At 50.0% G+C, this 27862-nt stretch overlaps 1 protein-coding gene across 14 annotated transcripts in view; it reads left to right on the plus strand.

The window, feature by feature from the left end:
• CCDC57 (coiled-coil domain containing 57) overlaps positions 1 to 27862 on the plus strand; it is a 110515-nt gene that overhangs the window by 28602 nt on the left and 54051 nt on the right. For 13 of the 14 annotated variants that reach the window (XM_005221096.5, XM_005221100.5, XM_024980973.2 and 10 more), the window contains 10 exons: positions 1048 to 1205; positions 1357 to 1431; positions 2756 to 2956; positions 8287 to 8445; positions 10792 to 10954; positions 11357 to 11491; positions 15083 to 15305; positions 15932 to 16081; positions 19957 to 20060; positions 22874 to 23074. In XM_005221096.5, coding sequence (XP_005221153.2) covers positions 1048 to 1205; positions 1357 to 1431; positions 2756 to 2956; positions 8287 to 8445; positions 10792 to 10954; positions 11357 to 11491; positions 15083 to 15305; positions 15932 to 16081; positions 19957 to 20060; positions 22874 to 23074 — 1569 coding nt within the window. Of the gene's footprint in view, positions 1 to 1047; positions 1206 to 1356; positions 1432 to 2755; positions 2957 to 8286; positions 8446 to 10791; positions 10955 to 11356; positions 11492 to 15082; positions 15306 to 15931; positions 16082 to 19956; positions 20061 to 22873; positions 23075 to 24200; positions 26235 to 27862 lie in introns of those variants that run through there. The other variant, XM_059878606.1, reaches the window with a different exon arrangement.

Genomic DNA, 27862 nt, shown 5'->3' on the forward strand with positions numbered 1-27862 from the left:
TTTTCAGAAGGAGGCCTGTCTGCTGTTGGTGCTCCCAGCTGTGGTGCTGGCTGCCATCCACGAGGCATGGCTTCTCTAAAGCACTGACCTGGCCAGGGACACGTGAGGAGCACACACACCTGGCCTTTAGCACCAAGACAGGGACCAGCTGGGAGAGGAGGGGGAGGTGTGTGTGGGACAAAGAAGCAGGGCTGACGTCTGGCCCAGTCCTGCCACCCTAGCTGGTCACACCTGGGCAGCATCCAGCCAGGTGGATGGATGCTTGCCCTAGTGATACCAAGGTGCCTCCTCCAGGCTGTCAGCCTCCCACAGGGCCACAGTCCAAGGGGCAGCACTGGGCCCTGCCTGACCCTTGAACAAGAGTCTCTCTGACTTCCCCCTGGAAGAATGCTGTCCCTGTCACCCAGGGCCAGCAGGACTTTGAGGCTGGGGCTGCCACAAGGTGATCCCCATGAGGCCTCTTTGGGGACTTCTGAGCACCAGGGAACAGAAGACAAGTGGGACATGTGAAGCTAACCTATGCCTCACAGTGGAGTGGGCACTCCTGTGGAAAAGAGCGGGGAAAGGTGGGCCAGGGCATGCCCCACTCCCACCTCTGCCATGAGATGGTTCTGGTCCCCTGAACACCTATCCCTGGAGGGCATCACAGCTTGTACACAGGTTATACACAAATTTGGGAGCAGCAGTACCATCACCCCTATGTTATAGTCAAGGAAGCCAAGGCCCCAGAGAAGCTATTTAAAAATTGAGCATGTGGCTGGGATTTGAGTGGGGTCACTCAGCAGGGACCCAGATTCTTACAACCTCCACCTCCTCTGTGATTCCAGGATCCAGATCATGGCCTGGTTGGGGTGCTGGAGTACAACTTGGATTCACCCGGGGGTCTGCTCTCGATGCTGTGAGAGCATGTGAGGAGATTCTCACTGTTTTGTTGCTTCTCAAATTCCAGTCTTTCTTCTCTCCCTGTTCTGATACGATGGTAACACTTAACTCTTAACACCTCTGTCTGTTCCACTTACATCCTCATTTTGAATTCTCTTTTCGAAGATTAAACTGCTGAACAAAGAGCTTGCGGCCCTGAGAGAGGCTGGGGCGAAGGCTGCGGAGTCCCTGCAGGGTGCCGAGGTGGCGAACGCGGAGCTGGAAGACAGGCTGCAGCGAAGAGACTGGGAGCTCCGAGACCTGGTGGCTGTGAAGGACGCCCGGTGCGGAGCCTCCCCACCTCCCCGTGGGTGGGCATGGCCAACGAGCTGTCTGGGCTCTAGCCCCGAGGCGTCTGCCTGTCCTGGGTTATTCCAGGTTGGCTTTGCAGTAGCCTCTTATGTGCTTTTTCCACTAACATTTGCTTCTTTTCAGGATAAAAGATTTAGAGGGTAAACTTCACTCTGTGCAGCTCACCAGGAAAAGAGAAGAGGAGACATTTCGGAGGAAGTGAGTGTTTTCTGGCTCCAGTGTCAGTGTGGGGTAACGTCCCCCGACCACCTTGGAAGCAAAGCCCCCTTCTGTGGGACGTCAGGAGGGTCAGGCCTGCTCTTCCAGGATCGCCCCTCACTTCTCAGTTCTAATGAGCGTATTTGTGTGTGTTTGGAGGAATATCAAAACCCTGAGAATTACAGGACGCGTGTGGTGAAACGACTTGCTGAAAGCCATCCAGGTTGACACCTTAGTGCTAATATACTTGACCCGTTGACACAGTCACAGGAGCAGGGTGCACGCACATGTTCTGTGTCATCACACTGCATGGCCCTGCAGAGTCATGTGCAGCCCAGGTGGCATTATTTATTTGGCCAAGGTGACAAGGAACCTGTGTTCCCTGGCGTAGGCAGTGGTGTCTGTGCCCTGGAGTCTTGGTGTTTGCCTCTCAAAAATAACTAACCAATGATCACAGGATGATGCGTTCAGAGATAACTCCTTCCCTTCACTAGTTGTCATGATCAAACACTTTTTGTGATTTGGTGAAAAAGAAAGGTATATCTTACAAGAAACTTAACAAGTACAGCAGCTGTTATGTGTATATTTTTTTTGCTATTAGAAGGTGGAAAATACTGAACAGTTTGCAAGATGAGTAAGATGAGAACTGATCATAATTGGAATGAAAAGTACATCACATGACTTGATTAAATAAGGCTTAACCATCTCATCAAACAACGCTGATGAAATCTGAAGAGAATGCTGTAGAATTATGTTTTTTAGGGCTTTTTACTTTTCACTGAAGCCAAATAGAATAAAAGCATAAAAAGTCATGTCAGCATGGTGTTGCCTGTTAGCAACACCTGTATTTTCGAGACAAATATCTGTTCCATTGACAGAGTTTCGATAGGTTTGACATCTCTCACCGAGACGGACGTGCAGCCTGCCTCCCAAGGCCCCCAGTTCTTGGAAGTCTCCAGTCCTGGGTTGAAAGCAGCTCAGCAGTTGGGGTAGCTGTGAAGGGAGGGCAGTTTGCACCTGCACTCTTCTTCCCTAGTCTGTGAGGGTTCTGCTGGTGATGCTTTGCTGAAGCACCTGTTCTGGGTTCTTTTTCCTAAAGCACAAATATCTGCTCAAGTCTCTTTTTCCCAAGGACTGTGAGCTTGGAAGGGAGGGGGGCCAGTCTGAAAATCTCTCAGTCAGTGGTTCCTCGTGAGGAATGAGGAGCAGAGGAAGTGGGCAGAAATGCCCTCTAAAAGGACACGTATGTAGCCCTAGCAGGACGAGGGAGGTTCTGGGCTAGGGGGTCCAGAATGGGGCTGTTGGGGACCTCCCTGTGTTTCAGGCATGAGGAGCTGGACCATCTGGCCAGGGAAAGGGACGCTGTGCTGATGGCAGCAAAGAGCGCCCACGTGGAGCAGCTGCAGGCAGCGGAGGCCAGGGCCCTGGAGCTGCAGGCGCGTTGTGAGAACCTCGAAGTACAGCTCCGCAGGGCCGAGTGGAAGCAGGTGGATGCCGCCAAGGAGAAGGATGCTGCCATTGACAAGTGAGCCCGGGCCAAGGGCCTGGCTGCCTAGTTACCTGTTTCAGATGAAGGGAAGTGGGCACCGGGTGTTGGGAGTCACCCCTGCAGCTCTCCCGTCACTTTCTTAACCATTCTCTTTCCTTTTGTTTCATTTGAAAGTGTGTGTGGACGTATGTATGAATGTGTGCATTTATGTATTTATGGTAAAATACACATAGCAGGAAATTTACCATCTTGGCCACTTTTAAATTCAGTGGCATTAAGCACATTCACGCTGTTGAGCAACCGTCACTCCGTTCGTCTTCAGAACCCTTTTCTTTGTGAAACTATAACTGTGCCTCTTCAGTAATGATTCCCCATCCCCCTCTCCCAGCCCCTGGCACCCACCACCCCACCTCCAGTCTCTGTGAATCTGAGTGCCCTAAGGGCCTCACACAAGTGGAATCCCTCTGTCTGCCCTTCTCTGACTGACTGATTCCACTCAGCGTGATGGCTTCAAGGTTCATCCACGTTGCTGCAGCAGGCGTCAGAAATGCTCTTCCTCTTTAAGGCTGAGTAACATCACATTGCTTGCATACAGCTACCTTTTGTTTATCATTTCCTCCGTTGACGGCGATCTTGGGTGTTTCCGCCTTTTAGCAGCTGTGACTGTGGGTGAGCAGATTTCTGCTCAGGTCTCTTTTCAGTTCTTTTGGATGTGTACCCGGAAGTGGAGGTGCTAGGTGTGACTTTTTGAGGAACTGTGTTCCACAGTAATTGCACATTCTCCACAAGGGTTCCAGTTTCTCCATAAACTAGCTGCTTTTTATTGTTTTTTTTAACTAAAAATTCTTTTTGGACTTCCCTGGTGGTACAGTGGATAAGAATCCGCCTGCCAATACAGGGGACTCGGGTCTGATATCTGGTCCAGGGAGATTTCACGTGCCGAGGAGCAACTAAGCCCCCATGCCACAACCGCTGAGCCCTCGCTCTAGAACCCTCGAGCCACAATTACTGAGCCTGCCTGCTGCAACTGCTGAAGCCCGTGCACCTCGAGACCTCGCTCACAACAAGAGAAGCCACTGCAGCAAGAGGCCCGTGCACCGCAACTGGAGAGCGGCCCCACCCTCCACAGCTGGGGGAAACCCAAGCACAGCGATGAAGACCCAGCACAACCAAAAACAGAATTAAAAAAAATTTTTTTAACTATTTATTTTTTTGGCCATGCCATATGGCTTGCAGGATCTTAGTTCCCCAACCAGAGATTGAATGCAGGCCCTTGGCAGTGAAAACACAGAGTCCTAACCACCAGACTGCCGGGGAATTCCAAACTAACTTCTTTTCAAACCCAGTTTTCTTTTTGACATCTAAGCCAGGCCATACACAACCACTCTATCCCACTGTGCTTGGTGTCTCTGAAGGATCATTGTAACTGAAGCAGTAACTGAACTCAGCCTCTTGGCAGCCAGTAAGGAAGTGATCTTCAGAGAAGCTGTGTTTACGGAAGATGATTAAGACAAATAAGTCATTTGCAAATCCTGCTGTTTAGCAACTGGCTTTTCCCCTTTGTTTGGGAAATATTTCTGTCTCTCTTTCTTACAGAGAATTCTCTGCCAAGTTATATTTCTACTGAAGGGGAAAATAGCTCTTAAACTATAAAATACCAGGAAGTCAAAGCTTATTCAGGATAGCTTCTTTAGAGTCATGCGTTTTATTGTTTGATCTGTTAAACCTAAGAGGCAATAGCTGGAGGGGTGAGGTGGCTCAATCTCAAGGGTGTGTGTCTCCCAGCCACTCCTTGTTTGGTTTGGACAGATTCTCCCAGGGTCCTTCTCACAGACAGTAACTCAGAGCCCAGGGTCCGGGTGCACAGGCCTTCCTGAGGGGAGGCCTCCTGCCTCTGCTCTCTCGGCGGTCCACCGTCATGTTCCTTCCCGCTTCCCCACTGGACAGTCGAGAGGCCGTGACGAGCAGCATCAGTGGGTTCCCAGGAGAAGCCTTAGTGTCTGTATCAGCGTCTTTTCCTACCGAGACGTACTCTTTACAAGTCAGCGACAAAATGGCCCATATTATGATTTTGTGGTCTCTTTGGGCCTATTTGTGCTGGTTTTCTTGTGACCATTAGTTTGTGGATAGCAGGGTGGAGAAATGATGAGCTGAGACCGCATTGTGAGAACCTTGTGTGCATGTAACCATGCAGACATATAACCTATCAAAAGGAATATGATGGGGCCAGAGGGCACTTTAACCTCCTAATATTCACAGCCCAGACGCAAAAAAGAAGTAGATGAAATTAACTTCAATAACATGTTTTAACCCAGTATGTCCAAAATACCATCTCATTGTGTGCTTGTGTGCTCAAGTCACTTTAGTCGCATCCAACTCTTTGTGACACTATGGACTGTAGCCTGCTAGCTCCTGTTCATGGGATTCTCCAGTCAAGAATACTGGACTGGGTTGCCGTGCTCTGCGCCAGGGAATCTTCCAGACCCAGGGACTGAACCCGCATCTCCTGCATTGGTAGGCCAGTTCTTTACCACTGCTGCCACATGGGAAAGTAATTGGTTAATCAGCTATACCACAATACAAAATAAAAAGTTTAAGTTTGAGAAAAAAATAAGTAATCAATTAAAAAATATTAATGAAGATGGATGCCTAAACTTGCCTGAGCAAATTGTTATTGAGGTATTTTGCATTTTTTGATGCTAAATTTTAAAGTCAGATCTCAATTCAGACTGGCTGCATGCCTGGGAGCCCTGAATGGCCCTTGGCTCAGTGCTGGGCAGCGCTGGTCCAAATGCTGGGCAGAGGCCAGGACTCAATGAGGGCAAGTTCTCTGCTCTCCAGAACACAGGCCTGCTTGTGCTGTCTTGGTCTTGGCAAAGTGGAGCGAGAACCAGGATCCCATTCATGGCCACATACAAAGCCCCTGCTGTGTACAAATCATCTCGTGAGAATTAGAAATTAAGAAGAAATAAAAATATGGCTCTCAAGCTCCAGCAACTTCTCTTATAGTTGTGGAAGCCCAACACATATGGAATCATGAAGGATCAGGTCAGGGACTATAATGGGAAGCTCAGAACAGACATCCTGCTTGATGCGTGGGGCCCGGGCAGTCGACTTCCCAGGGCTGTCAGCTGCTTCCCTTTCCTTGGGCCTTGGAGAGAGTTGCCAGTGAGTAGGTAGAGGGGAAGGAGTGCTTTGGAATTCCAGGGCAGGCTAGGCATCTCATGTCCTTTTGTCTTTTAGTGACACACAGAACAAAGAAGAACCTCTCATTTCCCTCTGTCATGTCAGTCGAGGCTCCGGGGCTAAGTGCCTGCTGGGACACAGCCAGGGTGAAGCCCGGATCCCATGAGCACCCTGCCTGCCTATACATACTGCCCCATGTGGTCTTGGCTCTAGGTTGGCTCATGGGGTGGGGGGCAGCTTTGTTACAGGCTCTTGGGCCCCCTGATAGCTCAGTTGGTAAAGAATCCACCTGCAATGCTGGAGACTCCAGTTCGATTCCTGGGTTGGGAAGATCCTGTGGAAAAGCGATGGGCTACCCACTCCAGTTTTCTGGGCTGGAGAATTCCATGGACTGAATAGCACATGGGGTTGCAAAGAGTTGGACACGGCTGAGTGACTTTCACTTCACCTGGGCCCCCACATGCTACTTTTATCACCCCAACAACTACATGGGACCAGAGCGAAGTACCCCAGCGAAGGGGTACTGGGTGGACCTGGAGAGGAACAGCTGCAGCCCCTGTTCTGACACCAGCACTGTGTCTGAGCTGGACGTGTTCTCAAGTTTCCAATGTTTTGCAGCCCCCTGTATTACTAGGCTGAGCTGGTTTATTTTAGGTAAGAGGTCAGTATGAATCTGGACGTACTAGAAGTAATTTGTTTAAATCATACTAAGAAAAATGACTTTTTCCAATAGCTAAGAATAACACTGGAAATCTCACACTTGAAAGGTCTTAATCCTTTGAGAATGTGACACTTTTATTACATACTGTATCTAGGCAGTTTCAAAGAGGGTGCCTTTTCCTAAGTTAGTAATAGAGCTGAAGAATCCTAATGCTTTACCGAGCAGCATGGCTTTCCTCTGGGCTGTGGGGTTTTGTACATTTCCCCATACTCATTCCCCTTCTTCATTCCCACCTTGGTCTTTAAAGGGTTTTCCTAAATGAGCTTCACTGCAGTCCTTTATGAACAGAGAACTCTGCTACTCAGAGTGTTGATAATCCTGGCTTGACCAGGACTGAGGTTGTGGAACCCCCCCACACCAGCCTCTGCCCACTGCAGTGGGCTTTGCCTGTGAGCAGAAAGCCCTACCCAGCCACCACATGTCTGTGCCAGGCGTGCGAGGGCACTGGGATGCCCAAGAGAGTGGAGAGCACAGGGCTCCTCAGGCAGGGACTCATAGGCCTGGGGGTCACAGGGCCAGGGTAGGAAGAGCAGAGCAGAGCCATCTCGTTCCTGTGAGGTTGGCTGACCCTTTGCCAAGGGCATTTTAACCAGCACACCAGCCTCAATGTTGAGGCCTGTTTAAGCTGAAATGTTGAAAGAAGTTTCCCATTAGGGCAGCTGCTCCTTTCTCCTTTCTGTCTCTGCCACTGTTTGGATGGAGCTTTTCTAAGTCTCAAGGCAACTGCAGTCAGGACTTTGCTCTAAGACCTTGTAGACTGATGGCCATTTGCCTTCCCGTGGCTTGTCTACCTCTGTGCCGCAGTCCATGGCCCACCCTTGGGCCTGTGGCTCTGGGCAGTGGCCAGTGCGTGACCATAGTATTTTCCCCACAGCATGCTGAATGCAGCTTAGGAGGGAAACAGGCCAGAGCTGCAAATAGGGTGACTACCCTGCAAGCTTTGCGTGGTTAATACCATAGCTACTCTAGTCAATATCTCTAGATGTTTTTCTCAAGTTTTGCTTCTTGGGAGATTTATCAGATTTGTCGAGATTCTACCAATGAATGTAGAACCTTATCTTACTATTCAGTTTGGAGATACGTGTTGAAAGTCTCTATGTGGAGGGACTGTGCTAGGCATGGCAAGGGGTGCCCAGGTGTGTCAGATGGTGCTGTCTCAGGATCTCTGGCTCCAAGAGACATGTCCTGGCCCCTACTTCCTCACACACTTGGTGTTGGCTTGGTGTGCTACAGGTGTTGTACCTGGGCTGGTGGGAGGGATGGGTAGATATTTCTTCTTGGGTAGGACTACTTCTTAATCTAGGCAGGGAAGTCTGTGCCCTGATGTGTGTAGAAGAGACCTTGATCTGCAGCATTTCCTCTGAGGACTGCGTGTGTGTGTGTGTGTGTGTGTATGTTGTAAAAGAGAGCTTGGGTGAGAACCACACCCACATTCACGTCGCTTCCCTTCTTGGTTTAGACTTCGGGAAGATGCATCAGCTCTCAAGTCTAGCTGGGATGCCCAGATTGCTCAGCTATCTAAGGAGATGATCTCCAAAGACCTTCAGGTTCAGTCACTGCAGGAAGAGGAGATGAAGCTGAAGGCACAGCTGACCAGATGCCAGCAGGATATTGGAAGGTGTGTGTGATGGAGGAAGGGGGCGAAGATGGGGGCGGCAGGGCGGGTGGTCAGAGGCGGTCTTTCCCACAGAGCACAGTTCCCAGTCTGCACCAGGGCTGTAAAAGGGTGTGTGCTATTTCGTCCCGTGTCAGGAATCATCTCTGAGTTCTGATTTGTTCTAATGTCTTGGTGTCTTTTCCTATCAGCCAGAATAAAGACTTGAGTAAAGGTAGTATTCTCTCTCCTAAGGAATCATTGAACTATAATAAATGTACCCATTTTAACTGTACAGTTGATGAATCTTGACAAATATACACTTAAGTATGTGGTACAACCACCAGTGCCATCATCATGTAAAACCCTTCCATCGCCCAAAGTCCCCTCCCTCCCTGGCACCCTGTGGACTGCTCTCTGCCACTGTGGGCTTCTCCTGTTCTGGAATTTCATCTGCGTAGAATCCTACAGTTTATACTCTTTTGTGTCTGGTTTCTTTGGATATTTATTTGAATTTTCAGATTTTCTATTTTGTGCACGTGTCACTTGGTAATTTGTGTCTTTCAGTGAGTTTGTTCATTTCATCTAATTGTTGACTTTACTGACATGAAATTGTTTATAGTATTTCTTTACTGTCTCTCTATATGTGTAAAGTCTGTAACAAGGTCCTCTCCCCTTCTTGATACTGATGATACGTATTTTCTCTTTTCTTCTCATCAGTCTAGCTAGAGATTTATCCATTTTACAGATCTTTCCAAACAGCCAGCATTTGGTTTCTTTGACTTTTTTCAATGGTTTTTCTGTTTTCAATTTCAATATCTATTCTTATCCTTATTATTGTCTGTCTTCTGTTTTCTTTGCTTTAATCTAATGTTCTTTTGCTAGCTTCTGAGACTTTCCCCACAAGGCCTCATCTGCTGGAAAGACTGGTGAGGGTTTTTTTGCAGGGGGTTGGTATTTTTATTTATTTATTTGGCTACACCGGTTCCTAGATGCAGCGTGCAGGATCTTCAGTTGCGGCACGTGGGATCTAGTTCCCTGAGCAGGGATCAAACCCAGGCACCCTGCCTTGGGAGCACGGAGTCTTAGCCACATGAACCATTAAGGAAGTCCCAAGGCTGGTGAAGTTTTTATTTCACACATTTTACTTTTCATTAATCTCCTCACTGTGTGTGTGGTTGCTTTTAATCTCTGAACATATTTACAGGAGCTGCTTTACGTATTTTCCTGCCACCTCTGTTGAGAGTCTGTTTCTGTGGCACAGAGGCCAGTATCCTGCTTCCTTGTACATGTCACAGCTGTCCATGGCTGTCAGATATGTGGCCACTGTGTCAGCAGGCCTCTAGGTTGGTCATCTTCCTTTCACAGGCCCCTGCTGCTCAGCTGTAGGTAGTTGGTTAATTATAGTCCCGCTGAGCAGCTCAGAGAAGGCAATGGCACCCCACTCCAGTACTCTTGCCTGGAAAACCCCATGGATGGAGGAGCCTGGTAGGCTGCAGTCCATGGGTTCACTAAGAGTTGGACACGACTGAAGTGACTTAGCAGCAGCAGCAGCAGCAGCGGCAGAGCAGCTTGATTGTTTAAGGGTTGCTTTAAATCTTTGTTATAGTGGCTCTAGGGTCTCTCTGTGATTCAGTGGTAGAGAATCCACCTGCCAATGCAGGAGACATGGAGATCTGGTCCCTCCAGTCAGATCCTTGGACGAGGAAATGGCAGCCCACTCCAGGATTCTTGCCTGGAGAATACCATAATCCCATGGACAGAGGAGCCTGGCAGGCTGCTGTCCACGGGGCCACAACGAGTCAGGCATGACTGAGCACCACATGCACATAAGATCTCTCCAGAGGGCCAGTCTAGCCCTGTTGCCACATGCACCCCAGGGTCTCCACTGGGCGCCCTGGACATCCTCCGATGATTCCTAAGGACACTGTGCTGACTGGCAGAGCCTACCAGTTCCTCCTACTTGCGTGGTTCTTTCCTTCTTCCATTCTGATCTCTCCCAACCCCCAGTAGATGGACACTGAGTTATGTTTGACCTTTCAGCTTATTGTTGACCCTCCAGCTCTGTGTGCTCTGCTAGGAACCCTCCGGCACTTCTCTAGTGCGGCTGTTTTCTTGTTTGTCTGAGTTTGCTGGCTTTCTTCCTGTCTCTTACTGAGTTTGACCTCATCTCCTATGGTGCTGAGTTTCTCAGGACTGGGGGGCCTGGCCGCCTGCTCCCCTCTGAACCTGGGCCTGTGTGAAGGTGTCGGCTGAGCCCGTGACCATGGCTGGCCAGGGGGCCCAGGAGGGACGCCTCCCATCTCAGCTACATCACAGCCTGAAGGAACCTCAGGACAATGTTAGTGTTGGCACTTTTTACCCCCACAGGTACAAACAGCAGCTGTCTCTAGCGGTAGAGAGGGAGCGGAGCCTGGAGCGTGACAAGGTGCAGCTAGAGCTGGACTGGCAGCGCCGCTGCGAAGGCGTCGAGCGGGAGCAGTACCAGCAGGCCGAGGACTTGATTCAGGGCCTGACCACGGCCAGAGACCAGGTCTGCACTCCCCTGGGCTGTCTGACTTCTTTCTGCAGAAGGAAGGGCTGGGAGTGTCCGCTGCAGCATGGAGCCGGCTTGGGCCCTCACCAAGTTATCCTTTGCACTTGAAAGCACTTGGCCTCACTGAGCAGTTTGGTTTATAACAGCAGGACTCGCAGTGATGAGTCCCTGCCCGCAGCCTTTCTCTAATGGCCAGGCAGCTGCCTGTGGGGCTGGATGCATAGGTGGCCCCAGCATTTGCTGTGCTCCTCTGGCTCCGAGGCCACATATTTCCTGGGGTTCCTCACCCTCGTGTCTGCTCGCTGCTTCCCAGCAGGGTAGGGAGCTGGTCTGGACCTTGAAAGTGGCACTGCTCCCTTCTGATCCTCCCAAGATGAACTGAGCCTGTGTTTTCCCCAGGTTGTTGCCAAGCTCCAGGAGACGGAGCGGCGACTGTGTGACCGAGAGGTGGTGCTGAAGGCTGTGACCCGAGAGAGAGACCAGGCCCTGCAGGCTCTGCGGACACGTGGGCTGCTCCCTGAGGAGGAGGCTCAGGTGAGGGGCCGCCCTCCTCCTGAGTCTCCCTTGCAGCTCTTCCTCCCTGGCCCCTTGGAGATATCTGTTCCCCCGGCCAGAGGGGAAAACACGTCAAATAGAATCAGCACTGTTGAGGTAGATGTTTTCAGCCATGTTTCTTTTAAGATGACTGTTCACACAAGGTGAGACCAAGGCTCAACCAGCTAATGGGAATCTGCACTCAGTCTTCTTTGTGTCTTTAGTATCTGAAATATCACAAAACCTCAAATTCAGATATTGTACCATGGCAGACGGTAACACAGAAAACCAAAAGGTTAGGGCTTTATCCCAAAACACACTTCTTCACATGTGGTGACTGAGCCATTCGATATGTGACGATGGCCGTTCCTCTCAAAAGGCACAGACTCCCGTGCTGCTGTGTGCCAGCCAGAGCCTGACACTGACTACGGGACGACCCCAGGTTGAATGGTGGCCCCGAAAGACGTATTCTTGTCCCGGTGCCTCAGGATGCAACCTTCCTTGGAAATAGGGTCTTTATGGATGTGATTAGTTAAGATGGATGATTAATTAAGGTCACATGAGCACATCCCAGCAGGACATACTAGGCCTGATGCCCTAGGGGTCAAGCTCCAGAAGGTGTGTCTGTTAACAGACCTCTGGGAAGATTCACATTCAGCCAGTGGTCAGGCTTGGGAGCACTGGTGTTCCCAGGAGGAGAGGAGGGGCCAACCCAGTCTCCAGGGTCACCTATGGTCCTGGGGACTCATCGCTGGTGGTTTTTGCATGGGTGCCTTCTCTAGGGCATAGAGAGAAAACAAATGCCTCTTTTTTGTTGTTTTTATTAATGAGCCTCCCTACGCAAATTTTTCTTTTTGTATTTTACTGCCAGGCTGGCAATTATAAGAAGACATTTGTCTCCAAGCACCAGCTCAGCTGGTCAGGGAGGCCTGTCAGTGGCTTGTTGCCTTGTTAAGTGAACAGGAACCTTAGAAGTGGCCGGGGGGTCAGAAACAAGTGCTGTGTGCAGAGTGGGGGGGTGTGCACCTCTGTTCTGTACAGGGAGCCCTGGAGGCAAGATGAGGGGGCGTGGCAGAGCAGCACCTCAGACACCAGTGAAGGTGAGCTGGCCTGGTGGTCTTAACACAGAGATGTGGCTTCCTTACCAAGCAGGGACCCAGGGTGGTGGAGGATGCTGTGCAAGTTTCGGTTGACCCAGAGGAATGAAGTCTTGAATCCTCCAGATAATAGCAAAACACCTGTGTTCCCCCTTCAGGGCCTTGATACTGTGACCAGGTTAAAGATGTGACCACCTGGTAAAGCAGCAGATGTCGGCTGGCAGGCGGCAGTTGGTGCTGAGTTCTATAGAGGTGGGCCCTTGGCAAACTAAGTAGGGGCAGCAGGGGATCTGTCACGCTCTGAAGCCGAGACAGAGGCTGCTCAGGGAGGAAGACGTGGTGCTTCCTGGGACGCGCTGAGCCCACCACAGATTGCACTGCACAGACAGGCAGCCTCTTGGCTGTGGCCACAGCTTCCTCTTTGCTTGGCACTAGTTTCGATGATGGCGCCTCGGCAGGGCCTGAGTGATCACCCCACAGAGACCAAGGCAGCACCGCCAGGCAGGCTGCTAGGGCAAACGCAGCCACAGCCACAGGGACAGAAGATTCACCTTGGGAGTGGGCTACACTGCAACTTTGAGGTGGATCCTGTTGTTCAGGACAAGGAAGCTAAGGCCCTAAGAGGGGTGGTCCCTTCCCCACAGAGGGAGAATGTAAGCAGTGCTGGCCAGGTGCACAGCCCTGACCACTCTGCTGTCTGCCTGAGCGGGAGCAGCCTAAGGCTCTGCTGCAGAGAAGGTGGCAAATGGCCCAGTGGGCAGAGAGGGAGGTTGGATGTTTGCAGGAGGAGCAGTGGGGCCAGAGCGGTGGCTGGAAGGAGGCAGGCAGGTGCATAGCGGAGCCAGAGGTGGCTTGAAAAGCTGGGTACTAGCGGTAACAGAAGAAATAGTTTCACTTTGGAAACAAAAGTAATATATACCACTGCAGAAATTTTACAGTTTTAGTTCACTGTAGTGCTCTCTGGAATAAAGCTGGCCCAACGTTCACCCCAGCTCAACTCCATGGCCGGACCTCTCGGCATGGTATCCTAGTGGGAAGTCTTCTAGGTTTCACTGGTTCTTTTGAGAAGTTGGTAGTTTCTTTTATTTGTCCTTCTGCAGGAAGGTAATGTGCCTTTTTTCCTCTGGTGGTTTTTAAGAGATTTCCTTCATCACTGTTTTTAAGTAGTTTGACCATGATGTGCTCTTTGGTGTGACTTTCTTTGTGTTTATCTTGCTTTGGGTTTGTTGAACTTCTTGGATCTGTGGACTTAGGTTTTCATCAAATTTGAAATTTTTTTGCCAACACGTTCTGAATCCTTTTCCATCCCCTCATTGATTGGGTTAGTGTATGTCTGCTTCACAGTGTTCTGTAGTCACTAGGGCTCTGCTGTTACTTGTTCTTTTGCCTTTCACCCTGTTCTTGAGTTTGGATACTTTCTGCTGCTCTGTGTTTGTGCTGACTTAACCTTTCCTCCTGTAGTATCTTATCTGCTCTTAATCCCATCCTATCCAGTGAACTTTTCCTTCAGACAATGTATTTTTCATCTCTGTAGATGCTATTTTGTTCTTTTTGATATCTTCTATTTGTTTTTTCATATTTTTCTTTAAATCTGGAGTATATTTATGCGAACTGCTTTAAAGTCCTTGACTGTCACTCAGCATGATGTTTTCATGTTCCATCCATGTGGTAGTGTGTATAAGAACGGCATTCCTTTTATGGCTATATAGTATTTCATGGTGTTAACTTTTGTTTATCCATCATCTGTTGGTGGACATTTCCATTTTGGCTACTATGATTAATGCTCCAAACATGTCTGCAGGTTTCTGTGTGGATCTGTGTTTGCACTTCTCTCAGGTCTGTACCCAAGAGTGGACTTGCTGGGTCACGTAATAGCTCTGTGTTTACTTTGTTGAGGAACACAGATTGTTTTCCACAGCAGCTGCACTATGTTATACTTACATTACAAACCACCGAGTACTTTTACCTTTTTCAGTGTACAAGGGCTCCATTTTCTCCACATCCTCACCAACACTTGTTATTGTCCATCTCTTTTGATATTTATTTATTTTATGTGGCTGCACTTGGTCTTAGTTGCACCATGTGGGATCTAGTTCCCTGACCAGGGATTGCACCCAGGCCCGCTCCATCAGGAGCACAGTCTTAGCCACCAGACCCCCAGGGAAGTCTCTCTCTCTCTCTTTTTTTTTTTTTAAATAACTGCCCCTCTAACGGGTGAATGATGGGTTTTTGACTAAAAAGGAAGAGTCCCCAAACCTCTCAATAAAACTTATCTTTGAAAAACAGTGGTCTTGTCTTTATGAAACATAAAAGAAAAAGCATTTTCATAGTTCTGTCAACATTACCCACTTCCAGGACAGATGAGGAGCCGCAGGGACAGGGGGCCTGGAGGGTGCTGACAGACACCGACACAGCCGGCCTCAGATGCACAAGGGAATCGCTGGTTCTTGGCTCTAACCATTTTCTTTTCCTTTTATTTTTCTGTATTTTACAGAGGCCTCTAAGCTATCAAGGAGAAGAAATCAATAAAAGTTTTCCATCTAGTGAGATCCAGCAGCTAAAAGAGCAGAACACAAGTTTGCGAAATGTTATTGCACAAATGAGGAAAGAAATGGAAGCTCTAAGTGACCAAATTCTTCCTTCTGCCCGGTTAGGAGGGGAGACCTCACAAACAAACCAGCCTGACCCAAAGGCAGCAGCAGATTCTGCGGTTCCTGGTGAGCAAGGGAAAGAGGGAAGATGAGGAGTCTTCTCTACTGGGTCTGTAAATAGGCTTCACTTGGAGTCTTAAAAATGAGCATCCCCATTATAGATTATGTCAAAGTATGACAGCTGCTTTCCCTCCAAGAGAAAGGATCTTAAGTCATATTTTTTATGTACAATAAAAACTTTGTATTGGTTCGTGGAGGGAAAAAGGGAAGGATACACATGTGGCACATCTAAAAACCAGAGACAGACTTGGACCAAGGGCTAGTTGGCACTGCACTCTCCTGGAGTAGGCAGTGGGCCTGGGGGACCAGGCCTTTCCTCCGGGGAGCGTCCCGAGCCACAAAGGTGGCCCCGCCTCCTACTGTTCAGGGCAGGGACTCAGGATGGTGAGTGGAGGGGCAGCACCTTTGACAGCTGCGCTCAAGATGGGATTGTCAAGTCTGCATCAAGGATCACAAGACTGAGGGCTCCTGATCGTGGGGCCCACTCGGAGAGCATGGCAAGCTGGTCTCTGGAGGGGAGACACACAGACAGTGTGGGACAGTCTTGAGGGTTGGACAGGGGAGGGCGCGGGCGGTAGATAAAGGGTGAGTGTAAACGCCTCTGCCTGTGTGTTTACTGTGTTTTTTGGAAGGTTACGTTCTGGCCCTTGAAGCAGAAATGCACAATCTAAAGCATAAATTTAAAACACTGGAGGAACAGCTAGATGTGTTAGATCCTTCGAAGACATCCTTGTCCTGTGCTTGCGCTCAACCCAGTGTCCTGGCCTCCACAGATACCACCGGTGAGAGTCCTCGTCTCGTGTGGTGTGCTCTGTCTAATGACTTCCCAGTAACGCAGCCCAAGGAGATGTTACAAAGGTGCCACCCCAGGAGCCCCACCTCCTCCTGCCGAGCCAGCCACTTTCCTGACTCCTCACCCTATGGCTGAATTTTCATATAAGTGGAATTACAAATGTGTATTCTTGTCTGACTTCTTTTGAGCAGCAGTATGTTTTGGTTGATGGTCAGACTAGACTGTTCACATCATTTCCTCCCCCATTAGCAGCTTTTGAACTGTGGTGTTGGAGAAGACTCTTGAGAGTCCCTTGGACTGCAAGGAGATCCAACCAGTCCATCCTAAAGGAGATCAGTCCTGGGTGTTCATTGGAAGGACTGATGCTGAAGCTGAAACTCCAGTACTTCAGCCACCTCATGCGAAGAGTTGACTCCTTGGAAAAGACCCTGATGCTGGGAGGGATTGGGGGCAGGAAGAGAAGGGGACAACAGAGGATGAGACGGCTGGATGGCATCACTGACTCGATGGACGTGAGTTTGAGTGAACTTGGGAGTTGGTGATGGACAGGGAGGCCTGGCGTGCTGAGGTTCATGGGGTCGCAAAGAGTCAGACACGACTGAGCGACTGAAAACTGAACTAGCGGCTGAGAGAGCCATTGCTCTGGTTACTGCCAACACTGCACAGTGAGCCATCTCCTGTGCAGTACGTCCTTGTATCTTACTTACTTTATACATAATGGTTTGTACTTCTAAATTCTCTACCATTATGTCACCCCTCCCCGCTTCCCTTTCCCCACATTAAGCGTTAGTTTATTCTCTGTGTCTGTGAGTCTATTTCTTTTTTGTTATATTCACTACTTGTATTTTTTAGATTTCACACATAGACATTATACTGTGTTTATCTTTCTCTGACTTATTTCACTTAGCATAATGCCCTTCTGGTTCATCCATGTTGTTGCAAATGGCCACATTTCATTCTGTGATCAAGGAGTCAAGAATATGCAATGGGGAAAAGAAAGTCTCTTCAATAAGTGGTGCTGGGAAGACTGGACAGCTAGCTTCATGTAAAATAGCAAAATTAGAACATTCTCTAACACCACATATAAAAATAAACTCAAAATGGATTAAAGACCAGAAATGTGAGGCCACAAATCATAAAACTCCTAGAAGAAAACTTATAGGCAGAACCCTCTGCATAAACCTTAGCAGTATTTTTTTGGATCCATTTCCTAAGGCAACAGAAATTCATAGTGTTTAAGACAAACTTTATTCATCAGTCTGTTCCTCTATGGTTGATCCAGCTTTACAGGCTTGTTCTGGTCTCCACTTCCATTTCTCTTAACTTCCTTTTCCAACGAGAAGCCTGACTCCTTGTTCTCCGTACGTTACTTCTTCCATCCAGTTCTTGGGTGTGAGCACCCTCCCTTGCACGGACAGAGGCCTTTTCCCACATAGAGGTCCCACTCTTTGACCCAGGCCCACCCTGGCTCTGACAGCCAAGCCAGGCTGCCCTCCATCCTGATTCCCTCTCCAGCTGGGTTGCAGCTCTCAGGCAGATCAGCCCCCTCAGGGTAACTTCCAGCTGCCCATCTGATGATTTATGGGCTCGATTGTTCAGGAAGGAGAGGAAAAGGCAGGCAGGACACTCTGCCTACACAGCTGGTCATCTTGTCCCAGGTAGTGGAAGTCTTACTTTTGGCTTTTCCAGTGCTGATATCTTTTACTTTTTTTTCCTTGTGTTATTTCCCCTGACTGAACTCTTTATTATGATGTTCATCATAGCTGACTTTCTTCCCGATCCCGGAGAAGAATTTTCAACACTTTACTTTTAAGTTTAATTGTTACTTTTTTGTATCAGATTAAGGAAATTTCTTCCTATTCCTATTGTAATACAAATCTGTGTTTTTTGTCATGATTCTGCCTCCACTGGGTCACTTGAACATTTTTTAGTGTTCTATTCTAATCTGGTTTTTCAGTCGGTCTCTTTAGGTACTTTTTCTAGTGTTTTCCCCAAGAATTACAGTATACTTACTTATCACGGTCAACTAATGTCAGCACTTTGCAATTTCAAGTGGAATGTGGGGATCTTAGCACCAGTCAGGCCTCAACACCCCATTTCTTTTTGCAAATACCACCTCTCTGTACATCAAGAACCACATCAGACAGGATTCTCATTTTTGCTTTTAACTGCCAAACATAATTTTAAAAACTCAGGAGTAGAGGAATGGTCCATTCTTTGCTTGAATCCTTATCCTTCCTGTGACTCTTTCTTGATTCTAGGTTCCTTCTGTCTGAAGCACTTGTTTCAGCAGATCCTTTTCAGCAAGGCTGCTGGTGACAGACTCACAAAGTTTTCCTACATCCGAGACGTCTTTGTTTCACCTTCATCCCTGAAGAGTATACTCACTGGTATAAAATTATGAGTTTAAAGTTCTTTGCTTTCAGCATTAAACCATTTTCTTCTGGGGAGAAATCACATGATTGTTTCTGATGAGAAGTCTATTGCCTTTCAATCATTTCTCTCTGCCTGCTTTCAAAGTTTGTCTTTAGTTTCAGAAATCTGATTATGATGGTCTGGGCATAGATTTCTTTGGCTTATCCTTTTGGCATTGAAACTGAACCAAATTTGAGAAGTTTCCAACCATTACTTCTTCAAGTATTTTTTTAGCTCCACACTGTCCTTCCTTTTTGGACTCCAATGCAAGAGTATTAGAACTTTTGTTTTTCTCCCCTGGGTCACTGAGGCTCTGTCTGTCTGTTTCCAATCTGTTTTCTCTATTGTTCAGATTGGAAATTTTCTGTTTTTTTCTTCAAGTTCACCAATTCGTTCTTCTGTTGAGCCCATCCAGTGAGATTTTTATTATGGTTTCGGTTCTAAAATTTATATTAAAAAAAATTTTTTTTTCATACCTTTGCTGAAACTTCCAGTATTCCATTTGTTTTGAGACTGTATTATATTGCCTGTTGGAATTGCTTTAATCTGTCTTCTTGATAGGTCTTTTATCATCCAAGGTACAATTTTTCTTGTTGTTGGTATAACGAGTGATTTTGGATTCTGTCATGGATGTTTTGAGTATTGTGTCATCCTCTATTACACACTGTTTTGTGTTTGCTCAGCATCTGCTGCTGCTACTGCTGCTAAGTTGCTTCAGTCGTGTCCGACTCTGTGCGACCCCGTAGACGGCAGCCCACAAGGCTCCCCCGTCCCTGGGATTCTCCAGGCAAGAACACTGGAGTGGGTTGCCATTGCCTTCTCCAGTGCATCTAATACTGGCTTATTCTGTCCTTTCTTCTACCTTGTTTGCTTTTTTCCTCATTTTTGAAATGGACATTCAGCCCATTTATCTTTCATCCTTCTTTTCTAAAAACAATCTTCTGTGGCTATAAATACTTTTGAAAGGACAGCTTTAGATGCACTCCTTACGTTCTGATAAGCCATGCTTTTATGGTAATTCGGCTCAAAGTAATTTCTAATAGCCACTGTGGTTTCTTCTTTGACCTGTGGATTGTGTGGACATTCTCGTTATTCCTGGCCAAATGACTAGGAGTCAACACAGGCCAGCCTCTAACAGACACTAGCTGGTAAAGCTGGATTTTTCTTCTGCAAAGACTCCTCCTTTCTTGGCATAAAGGTTGTTCTTCACGTGCATCTCGTCTCAGTCCTTGTGGGCACCCAGCTGCACCCACTTAGCCTTAGACTGTCTTCAGCGTCCCAGTGGACCAGCAGTGACAAGTAGCCATCCTCAGAGGAGGGCAGAGAACACACCCACGCACCTCTGCCCTGGACGCCACAGATGTCCTTCTCCCCAAGGGAACAGTGGGCAATTGGAAGCGCCCCCAGGATGGTAGGAATGTTATTCTGACAAAATCGCTCTTTCTGCAGGAGGAGCTGTGCCAGTCGATAGAGTGTCCATGGGACTGGCACTCAGAAGGCTTGGAGACAGAACGCATCTCCTGAGCTTCCTGGTGGCACGACTGAGACAGAAGGTATGGCCACCCTCTGATGCTCGACTGCGTAGGTCTCCCAACTGAAGGCACTGCTGGGGTGGCAGTGAACTCCAGGAATCTGCTGTGGCCTCTTTGTGCCTCCCGTGCCGTGTGAGGACGGGGTTATTACTGGGAACAGCTGGCTCACCTGTCATGTGTCCCTGGGAGGCACACAGTGAGGACGGGGTAGACGACAGAGGGGAGTCCAGGGCGGGGGGACAGTGCTGGCCGTTGACACCCACCCAGGGTGTGCTGGGCGAGTCCAGGGACCCACGTCAAGCCCAGGCACCGAGCTGCGGCAAGAGCGTGTGCTCGTCACCACTGTCTGTGACTCCAGATGCTTCACCCGGTGCCGGCCCTTGCAGTCCCCTCGGCCCGGCCTTCTGGGGGACAGGTTGTAACCAGGCGCTGGGCTGACCCACTCGTCCCTGTGGAGGTGGGACAACTGGACAACTCCATCGCGGCGCCACCCTGGCACCTGGGGCTGGTGACCCAGCCTGTGCTTTATTGCTGTCATCTCGTGATAACTCTTTTGATACCTCTTTTATTTAGTGTTTTTTTAAATTCTGGTAAAATATACATAACAAAATTTGGCATTTTTGTGTGTACAATTCAGTAACATTAAGTATATTCACAGTATTGTGTACCCATCACCAGGGTCTATTCCGAATAGGACATTTTTATCATTTGAACAGAAACTCTGTCCCCATTGAACACTAACTCCCTGTTTCCTGCCCCCAGCCCCTGGTAAACTCTACTCTTCTGGTCTCTGTGAAGCCGGCTCCTCTGGGAGCCTCCTATGAGTGACATCACTCAGTATTTGTTCTTCTGTGACTGGCTGCTTTCACTCAGCATAATGTCCTCAGGGTTCATCCGTATTGTAGCAGGGGTCGGAACTTCCTCTTAAGAACCCCACATTCAGTGTACCCGCTCATCTGCCGGACACTTGGGTCGCTTCTGCCATTTGGCTGCTGTCAGTGTGGTGGACTCCTGTCTGTCCAAGCGCGTGGTTCAGTTCTTCCAGGTAGACGTGAAGGAGTGGAATCCCTGGTCTCAGGGTAATTCTACATTTAACTTTTGGAGAACCACTAAACATTTCCACAGTGGCTGAGCACTTTCCACTCCCAGAAGGTGCACAAGGGCCCCCGTGTCTCACGTCCTCACCAGCAGCAACTGCTTTCTGTCTTTTTGACTCTAGCCGTCCTAGCAGGTTTGAGGTGGATCTCACTGTGGCCCATTTGCATTTTCTTGATAAAAGAAATGGGGTGGCAAAGAGTCGGACATGACCGAACAACTGAACTGAACTGATAAAAAATGACGTTGAGTATGTTTTCGTGTGCTTATCAGCCATTTGTATGTCTTTTTTGAAGACATGTCCATGAGTATCCTCTGCCCATTTTTAATTGGGCTGTCTGTCGTCTCATTGTTGAATTATCAGAGTTCTTTGTATTTTCTGGGTTCAAGTCTCTGGTCAGATACGTGATTTGCAGACTTTTCCTGCCATTCCCTGCCTTATCTTTCCGTGGTCTTGATGATGTCCCTGGGAGCACAGCTCTTACTGCTGGTGTTGGCGGTGTCACACCTCCGTGTTGCCTTGTGGTATTTCTTTCCCATGGGGCCATTTTCCCGTGTCCTTTCAAGTCCATAAGTATGTAGGTTAGACCATCCTACAGACTCTGCATCTTCTGTGGAACAGAACTCCTAGCTAGTGACAGACATTGCTCAGAGTTTTCTGTCTTCTGTGGGGAGCAGGCAGTGCCTGGAAATCAGATGCCTCATCTTGACTGAAGAGCAGTTGTGCTGTTGCAGTGGGGATGAACTTGACTGCTTTTCTCTTTCTGGGGTTGCAGACCTGTGTCACATATGAGGGCAGGGGTCCTTCAGATCTGTGCCCTTTCCCAGTTCTGCCCCACCATGAGGATTTCACACACCCCACAAGCTACAAACAGGAAATAAATATGTAAATAAGAACTTTTAATTTTGTCTTGGTAATCACAGATTATTTGATTATCCTGAGGGAAAAAGTCTACCCTAAAAGGTGTTTTCTATTTGTTTTTACTTAACAATGTTTGTTTATCAGATGATCACCTTTTTTGGTGTATGTGACAAAGAATAAAATATTCATTACAAACTCGTTATAGAAATCCCTGAAACAGGAAAGTGTTAGTCACTCAGTCACGTCCGACTCTTTGTGATCCCATGAACTGTGACCTGCCAGGCTCCTCTTTCCATGGAATTCTCCAGACAAAAATACTGGAGTGGGTTACTGTTCCCTTTTCCAGGGGATCTTCCTGACTCAGGGATTAAACCCAGGTCTCCTGCATTAAGGCAGACTCTTTACCAGCTGAGCCACCAGGTGGAAGCCTGGTGGAAGCCTCCGGAATAGGAAGATGGTATCTTATCTTCCTGAGAGTAAAATGGGAAAGTTGAGGGTGTAGAGAAGTGTGTCTTTCTTTTTGCCTGTCTTTCCCTCTTTATGCCGGGAGAGCAGACATCCAGAGAGGCAGCTGAAGGACAGGGTGGCCCCAGAGCTCTGGCCTGGACTCTGCTCACGTACCTCCCAGCCACCCCGCAGCTAACCCAGGCTGCTCATGCAGAAGTGCAGTGGCTTGGTTGTGGGGGTGCTGTCTTATGGAGGTTGGAATTAAGCCAGAGAGGGGAGGCTGACTGGCATGTGTCCTTCTGATCTTTCTGGACTTTCTGCCACCTAGTACCTCCCTTCTCTTGCTTCCCAGTCCTCCCTGCTGATCTGTTCCAGACCCCCTCCCAGAGCCTGCCTCCTTCCTAACATTGCCTCTAAAATGGCCTCCCAGGTGCTGCAGGAAGTCCTGGACGTGGACACCATCCAGCGAGAGCTTCCCCACGAGCTGGACCAGGTGCACCTGGAGGCTCTGCAGCTGCAGAAGCAGGTGGCCGAGCTGGAGAAGCATCTCGGGTCAGCTCGGAAGGAAAGTGGGGGCACTGCCAGCAGGCAGCAACCAAAGGCCTCAGATACTGCAGCTGTTGGAGGAGAGGTGGGTGCCCTCTGGTGCTCTGCATTCTGTGCCGGGACTTGTCTGGGGTGCAGTCTTGGCCAGTGGGGAGCCTCCCCTCCCTCCCTCTTCTTCCCTGGCTGGGCTGGCTTTGTCTGGGCTGTTCTCTGCAGACGCCGTAAAGGGCTGCCACCCCACCCTTGTCGTGCAGGTCGCTGAGATCCCTCATTTAAAACTATAGGGAGCCTGCACACATGAAGGGGGCCATTCCGTGTCCTCTAGAACAGGAGGCCTTGACCATGTGCTTCAAGGGCCTGGGAAGCCCTGAAATGGATGTAACAAGGTGACTTTTCCTTCCAGAGGACCCCCAGGGGTGGACCCTGTGGGTCTCATGAGCTTCTCAGTGTGTGAGATCCTGCCTGGAGCACTGGCCACCAGGCCACCTAGTGTCCTGGTCCTGGTCAGGCCCTTGGCACCCAGTCCCCTCAAGTTCCATGGTTGGGTTTAGGCCAAGGTCCCAGGCCAGGGCATGAGTGCTACCGCAGCACGTTTTCCCTACGTACGTACCAGACAGGCTACTTTCCCGCTTCCTGAATGCCGTTATAGAAATGCTGCAAAGAATGGCTTTTGTCACAGGACATCATGTGACACACCTCCTGAGACCTGTCAGTTACCTGCAACCACAGATGGTGACCTGCAGTTACCTGTAATTATGTGTAATTACCTGTAATTGCTGCGGTGACCTGCAGTTACCTGTGTTACCTATGTTTGCAGATGGTGATAGTGATAAGCTGAAGGTTTTAGGGACAATAAGATGACGTCTGGAAGGTGCTGAGAGTCCTTGGGCAGAAACAGCATTGACTGTATTCCCTACCGACCTCACTCCCTGCTGAGTGGCTCTCATCCCACAGACCAAGCTATGAGAGTGACTTAGGGACACAGGAGGGACCCGACTCCAGGACCCACTATCGGGGGCTGTGAAGGGCCTCGAAGGGAGAATACGCAGCCCAGGACGCTGTCTGGCCCAGTGAACACGAGGGGGGCCACTGTGCCTTGGCAGAGGCAAACATGTGAGGAGTGTCTTTAGGGGCTGGTGAGGGGGAGGCTGAGGGAGTCTGAGCTGTGGGGACACTGGAAGTGTAAAGTGAACCCTCTGTGCCATCGGTAGGTGGATGCTGTCCCCAGGAGCCTCAGACATCTCCACAGTCCTGTATCTCAGGAGTCAAGTCCAGAAGCTCCAGGCCCGGCTGGGCAGCAGTTGCCAGCGGTGATGTGTCTGCTCTCCTGCCATGGCCACAGTTGCTCCGGGTGCTGCCAGGGGCTTGCTGCAGCCCCAGTGGCCCTCATAGCTCCCTTGTTAGCAGCCCTCACATAACTCACTAACCCCACCTGTTTTGAGTGAAAGAGGAAGAAACTCTGCAAATGAGTGGAAATTAAAGTTGAGGTACTTATCCCTTGGCAGACAGCCTGGGATCTGAAGCAACTTGAGGCCCACGGCTGTTCTCCCAGGGTGGGTGTTGAGTGAGCTCTCTGGGTCTTGTAGTTTCTGCACAGCTATCAGGGTCCCACCTCCTTCCAGGTCTAGGTGTCCCATGACCTTGGTGAGGTCACTCCTAGGGTGAAAAATTGGAGGCATAGGAAACCCTTGGCCCAGACCAGGCCCACCCAATCCAGGCTCCACTTGTTGTGTGTTGGGTGCCCAGAGAAGAGGTTGTGGGCATCAGGCTTCCCAGACTGGGGGAAACGGTGGTGGAGAGGGCTGAGGTACCTCTGGGGCACAAATTGGGGTTGGAGTCACCAGGTTAAACTCGTGAGTTACTTTGAAGAGAGGGGTGTTCACACATCCTGGCTCCATCCACTGGGAGCCAAGGAACAGTGGCTCCCCAGGGTGGGTGAGCACATAGCCAGTACCTAGATCGCATTCCTGAACTTGATGCTCTGCAGAGAAGAACCAGGGTAAGAGGCCGATTCCACCGCCACAGAGACATGACAAGGAGGCAGGAGCCAGCATAAAGGGCTCCCACTGACCAGATCCAGACTAGTCACTCATGAAGTCACTGTTATAATTTGTCTACCAAAATTTGCATTCATGCTGATGCACATAAGCTGACAAGGAAAGGAAGGAGAGAGGGAAACTCTTTCTTACTTAGAACATCAGCCAAGGATGTGAAAGGAATGATACCATGGGAATGTCGTCAATGGATGCTGAAATTCTGGACAAGCTGTTTATAAGGAATCTCCCTACAAGTTCTTCAGTAACTTTCCAGTGCAGCAGCCTGTGGACACCACTTCCAAGGGATCAGCTAGCTTCCTTTGCCAACATTGGGACAGAGGGACATCATGAGCCAATGGACAGGAGAGGGATAGCCTCACTCCTGACTCCCAAGTATGAGATTTTGGACAGATCCTGAGCGAGGGACACTAAACATGCAGCCTGTCCTGTTGAGAGCATTCTGAGGACTGAGGCGCCTGGGACATGGAAGACGTGTGAGATCGTGGACCCCAGGCAGGAGAAATAGGCCATAAAGGATGTCCTCTGGGCAGCTGATGGAGGTGCCTGTGGACTGTGCGTTAGGTCATAATGCCATGGCCCTGTGAAACTTCTGCCGTGTTCCTGTAGAGGAGGACCAAGCCTAGAGAAAGGATGGCCTAGCCGCTCCCCTACCCCCTCAACCTTTGCACCCCTAGAGGCTGTGCAGCTTTCAAGATGGGTTGGGTCAGCCATCTGGGCAGCTTTCTTAACTGATTACTAAGAGAATGTCCCTATTTTTAGAAAGTACAAACTGAAGTATCGGGGCAGAAAGGGGTGCAATGTCTCCAACTCACCCTCAGGTGGTTCAGAGAGAGATGTATGTGGAGAGGGGAGGAAGCACCAGCAGTGAGAGGGGCGTGGGGCCTCAGGCCACCCCTGCAGCTTCTCCCTGGGGATGAGATTCTGCCACATCAAGTCCAGACCCCCAACCCGGAAGGGACCTGCAGACCGCAGAGCACCCCTCAGGCTGCATGGTCACACTTGGGAACACTGGGTGTTTCTCTGCTCACCCAGGCCCCTCCCTCCCGCGGGCCCCTCTGCAAAGAGCCCAAGACGCCTACTGTACTTCTCCCGGCTTCGACCGCCAGGGGACAGTGCTGGCTGCCGGCGCTGCTCTCCCTCCCACTGGAGCCCGCACTGCTTCTCCCTGGTCCTCAGCCTCCCCACAGGGCTTCTCACGGGGTGGGGGCGGGGGGGTGGGAGGGGGGTGGGGGGAGCCCAGGCACTCCCTTCCCTGGGGAACAGAGTCATTAGGACGCCTCAAGCTTCCCCTCTGCTGCGTGGATTCTGGCCAAGATGCTGGCACTGGCACCCGAGCAAGGTGGGGGCAGGGGGATGTGGCCGTCACAGCCTTGGCCCCTGAATGTAGCAGTGCAGAAGCTCCTAGGTGTTTCAGGTCATTATTAGCATTGTGTCACTGTGGGCTGAGGCTGTAGAGTCATCAAAATAAGCTTCATCTTACCAGGAACTGAGCTTAAGAGCGGGGGGCCCAGCTGCAGTCCCCAACTCATCGCGTGCGATCATGGTATGAAAGAACACGGACCGTTTAAGATCAGGACTCCCCAGCCCTGAGAGCTGCCACTTCCTGGGCAGCGTTGGTTCCTCGGCCCAGGCCAGGGGCCATCTGCTGGGCGGGGGATGGGGGGTGGGGTGGAGTGGTGGTGCAGGGGTGCTGCTTTTGAAGAGATTTTTAGATTTCTAAGTGTCCTGAGGTTTGGAAAGTCTCTGTTTTCAGGATTTTACTTCAGATAACACAAGATAATCCTACAGCATATCCCTGTAGAGAGGGACCAAGCCTGAAGAATTGACTGGGCTGGTCCCCCAACCCCAGGGCTGCACCCCTGGAGGCTGTGCGACTTTCCAAAGGGGTCGTCATGTCAGCCGCCTGGGGCCTGTGCAGCCCCATATGCGAATTCCCACTCCAGGTCTCCCACCAGTCCTGGTCCTGTGCCCTTGAGAGACCCTGAGCCAAGGCCTTTCTCTGATGTTCCCTTTGCCATCTCACCTCCATATGCCCCCTTCATGCCACATGCCAGGCATGTGCTGGAGGCACTGCTGTGCGGTCAGCGTGGCTCCAAGGCCATAGGAGGGCACAGGTGTATGCCAGCCCTGAAAAGACACACCAGGAAACTGGGCCAGGACAGGGTGTGCTCCTGTTCCAGGGACACAGAGCAGGTTCCTCGTTCTGGCGCCAGTTCGCTTGGCTGGGTCAGCAGCGCGCTTTTCATAGGTGTCAGCCATAGCCATGCCTAAGTAGGCCACCTGCTTCCCTCGGGGCCTTGGACACCACTGGCTCTTCCTGGGCCCCTGCCCGGCACAGAGGCAGCCACACACATTCTCCTTTTTCCCTTTCTCTTTTCCCCACACCCCACCCCGTTCCAAAAACCCCTCTAGGTAGGACAGCATGTGTGTGTAAGAGCCACACGGTTGGACCATGGGATAGCGGGAAATGGGACAGCTGGGTCAGTGGTAGAGTGAAGGGCCGCATGGTACCGCCTGGGCAAGGGGGCTCAGAGCCTGGGTGTTTTTCCCGGGACTACCTCCTGGCCCACAAGCTGAGACCCCAAGCAGCCACTGCTCCTGCCTTTGGCCTCCTTTGATTTCTGCACTCTCGTCAGGGTCAGGATGGTGGGAAACCTGGGCCAGCCTGTGATGGTTGAGGGAAGTCTGAAGGACAGGTGGAGTAAGTGTCTGAGTTAGGAGTCTGGACAGATGAAGTCAGAGAGGAGGCAGGGGAAGCAACGTGCTGAGCGAGTGAGGGCAGAGGGGGCACTGGAGAGGGGCCCAGCCGCGCAAAT

Source organism: Bos taurus, chromosome 19, assembly GCF_002263795.3.
Source record: "Bos taurus isolate L1 Dominette 01449 registration number 42190680 breed Hereford chromosome 19, ARS-UCD2.0, whole genome shotgun sequence".
Taxonomy (NCBI): domain Eukaryota; kingdom Metazoa; phylum Chordata; class Mammalia; order Artiodactyla; family Bovidae; genus Bos; species Bos taurus.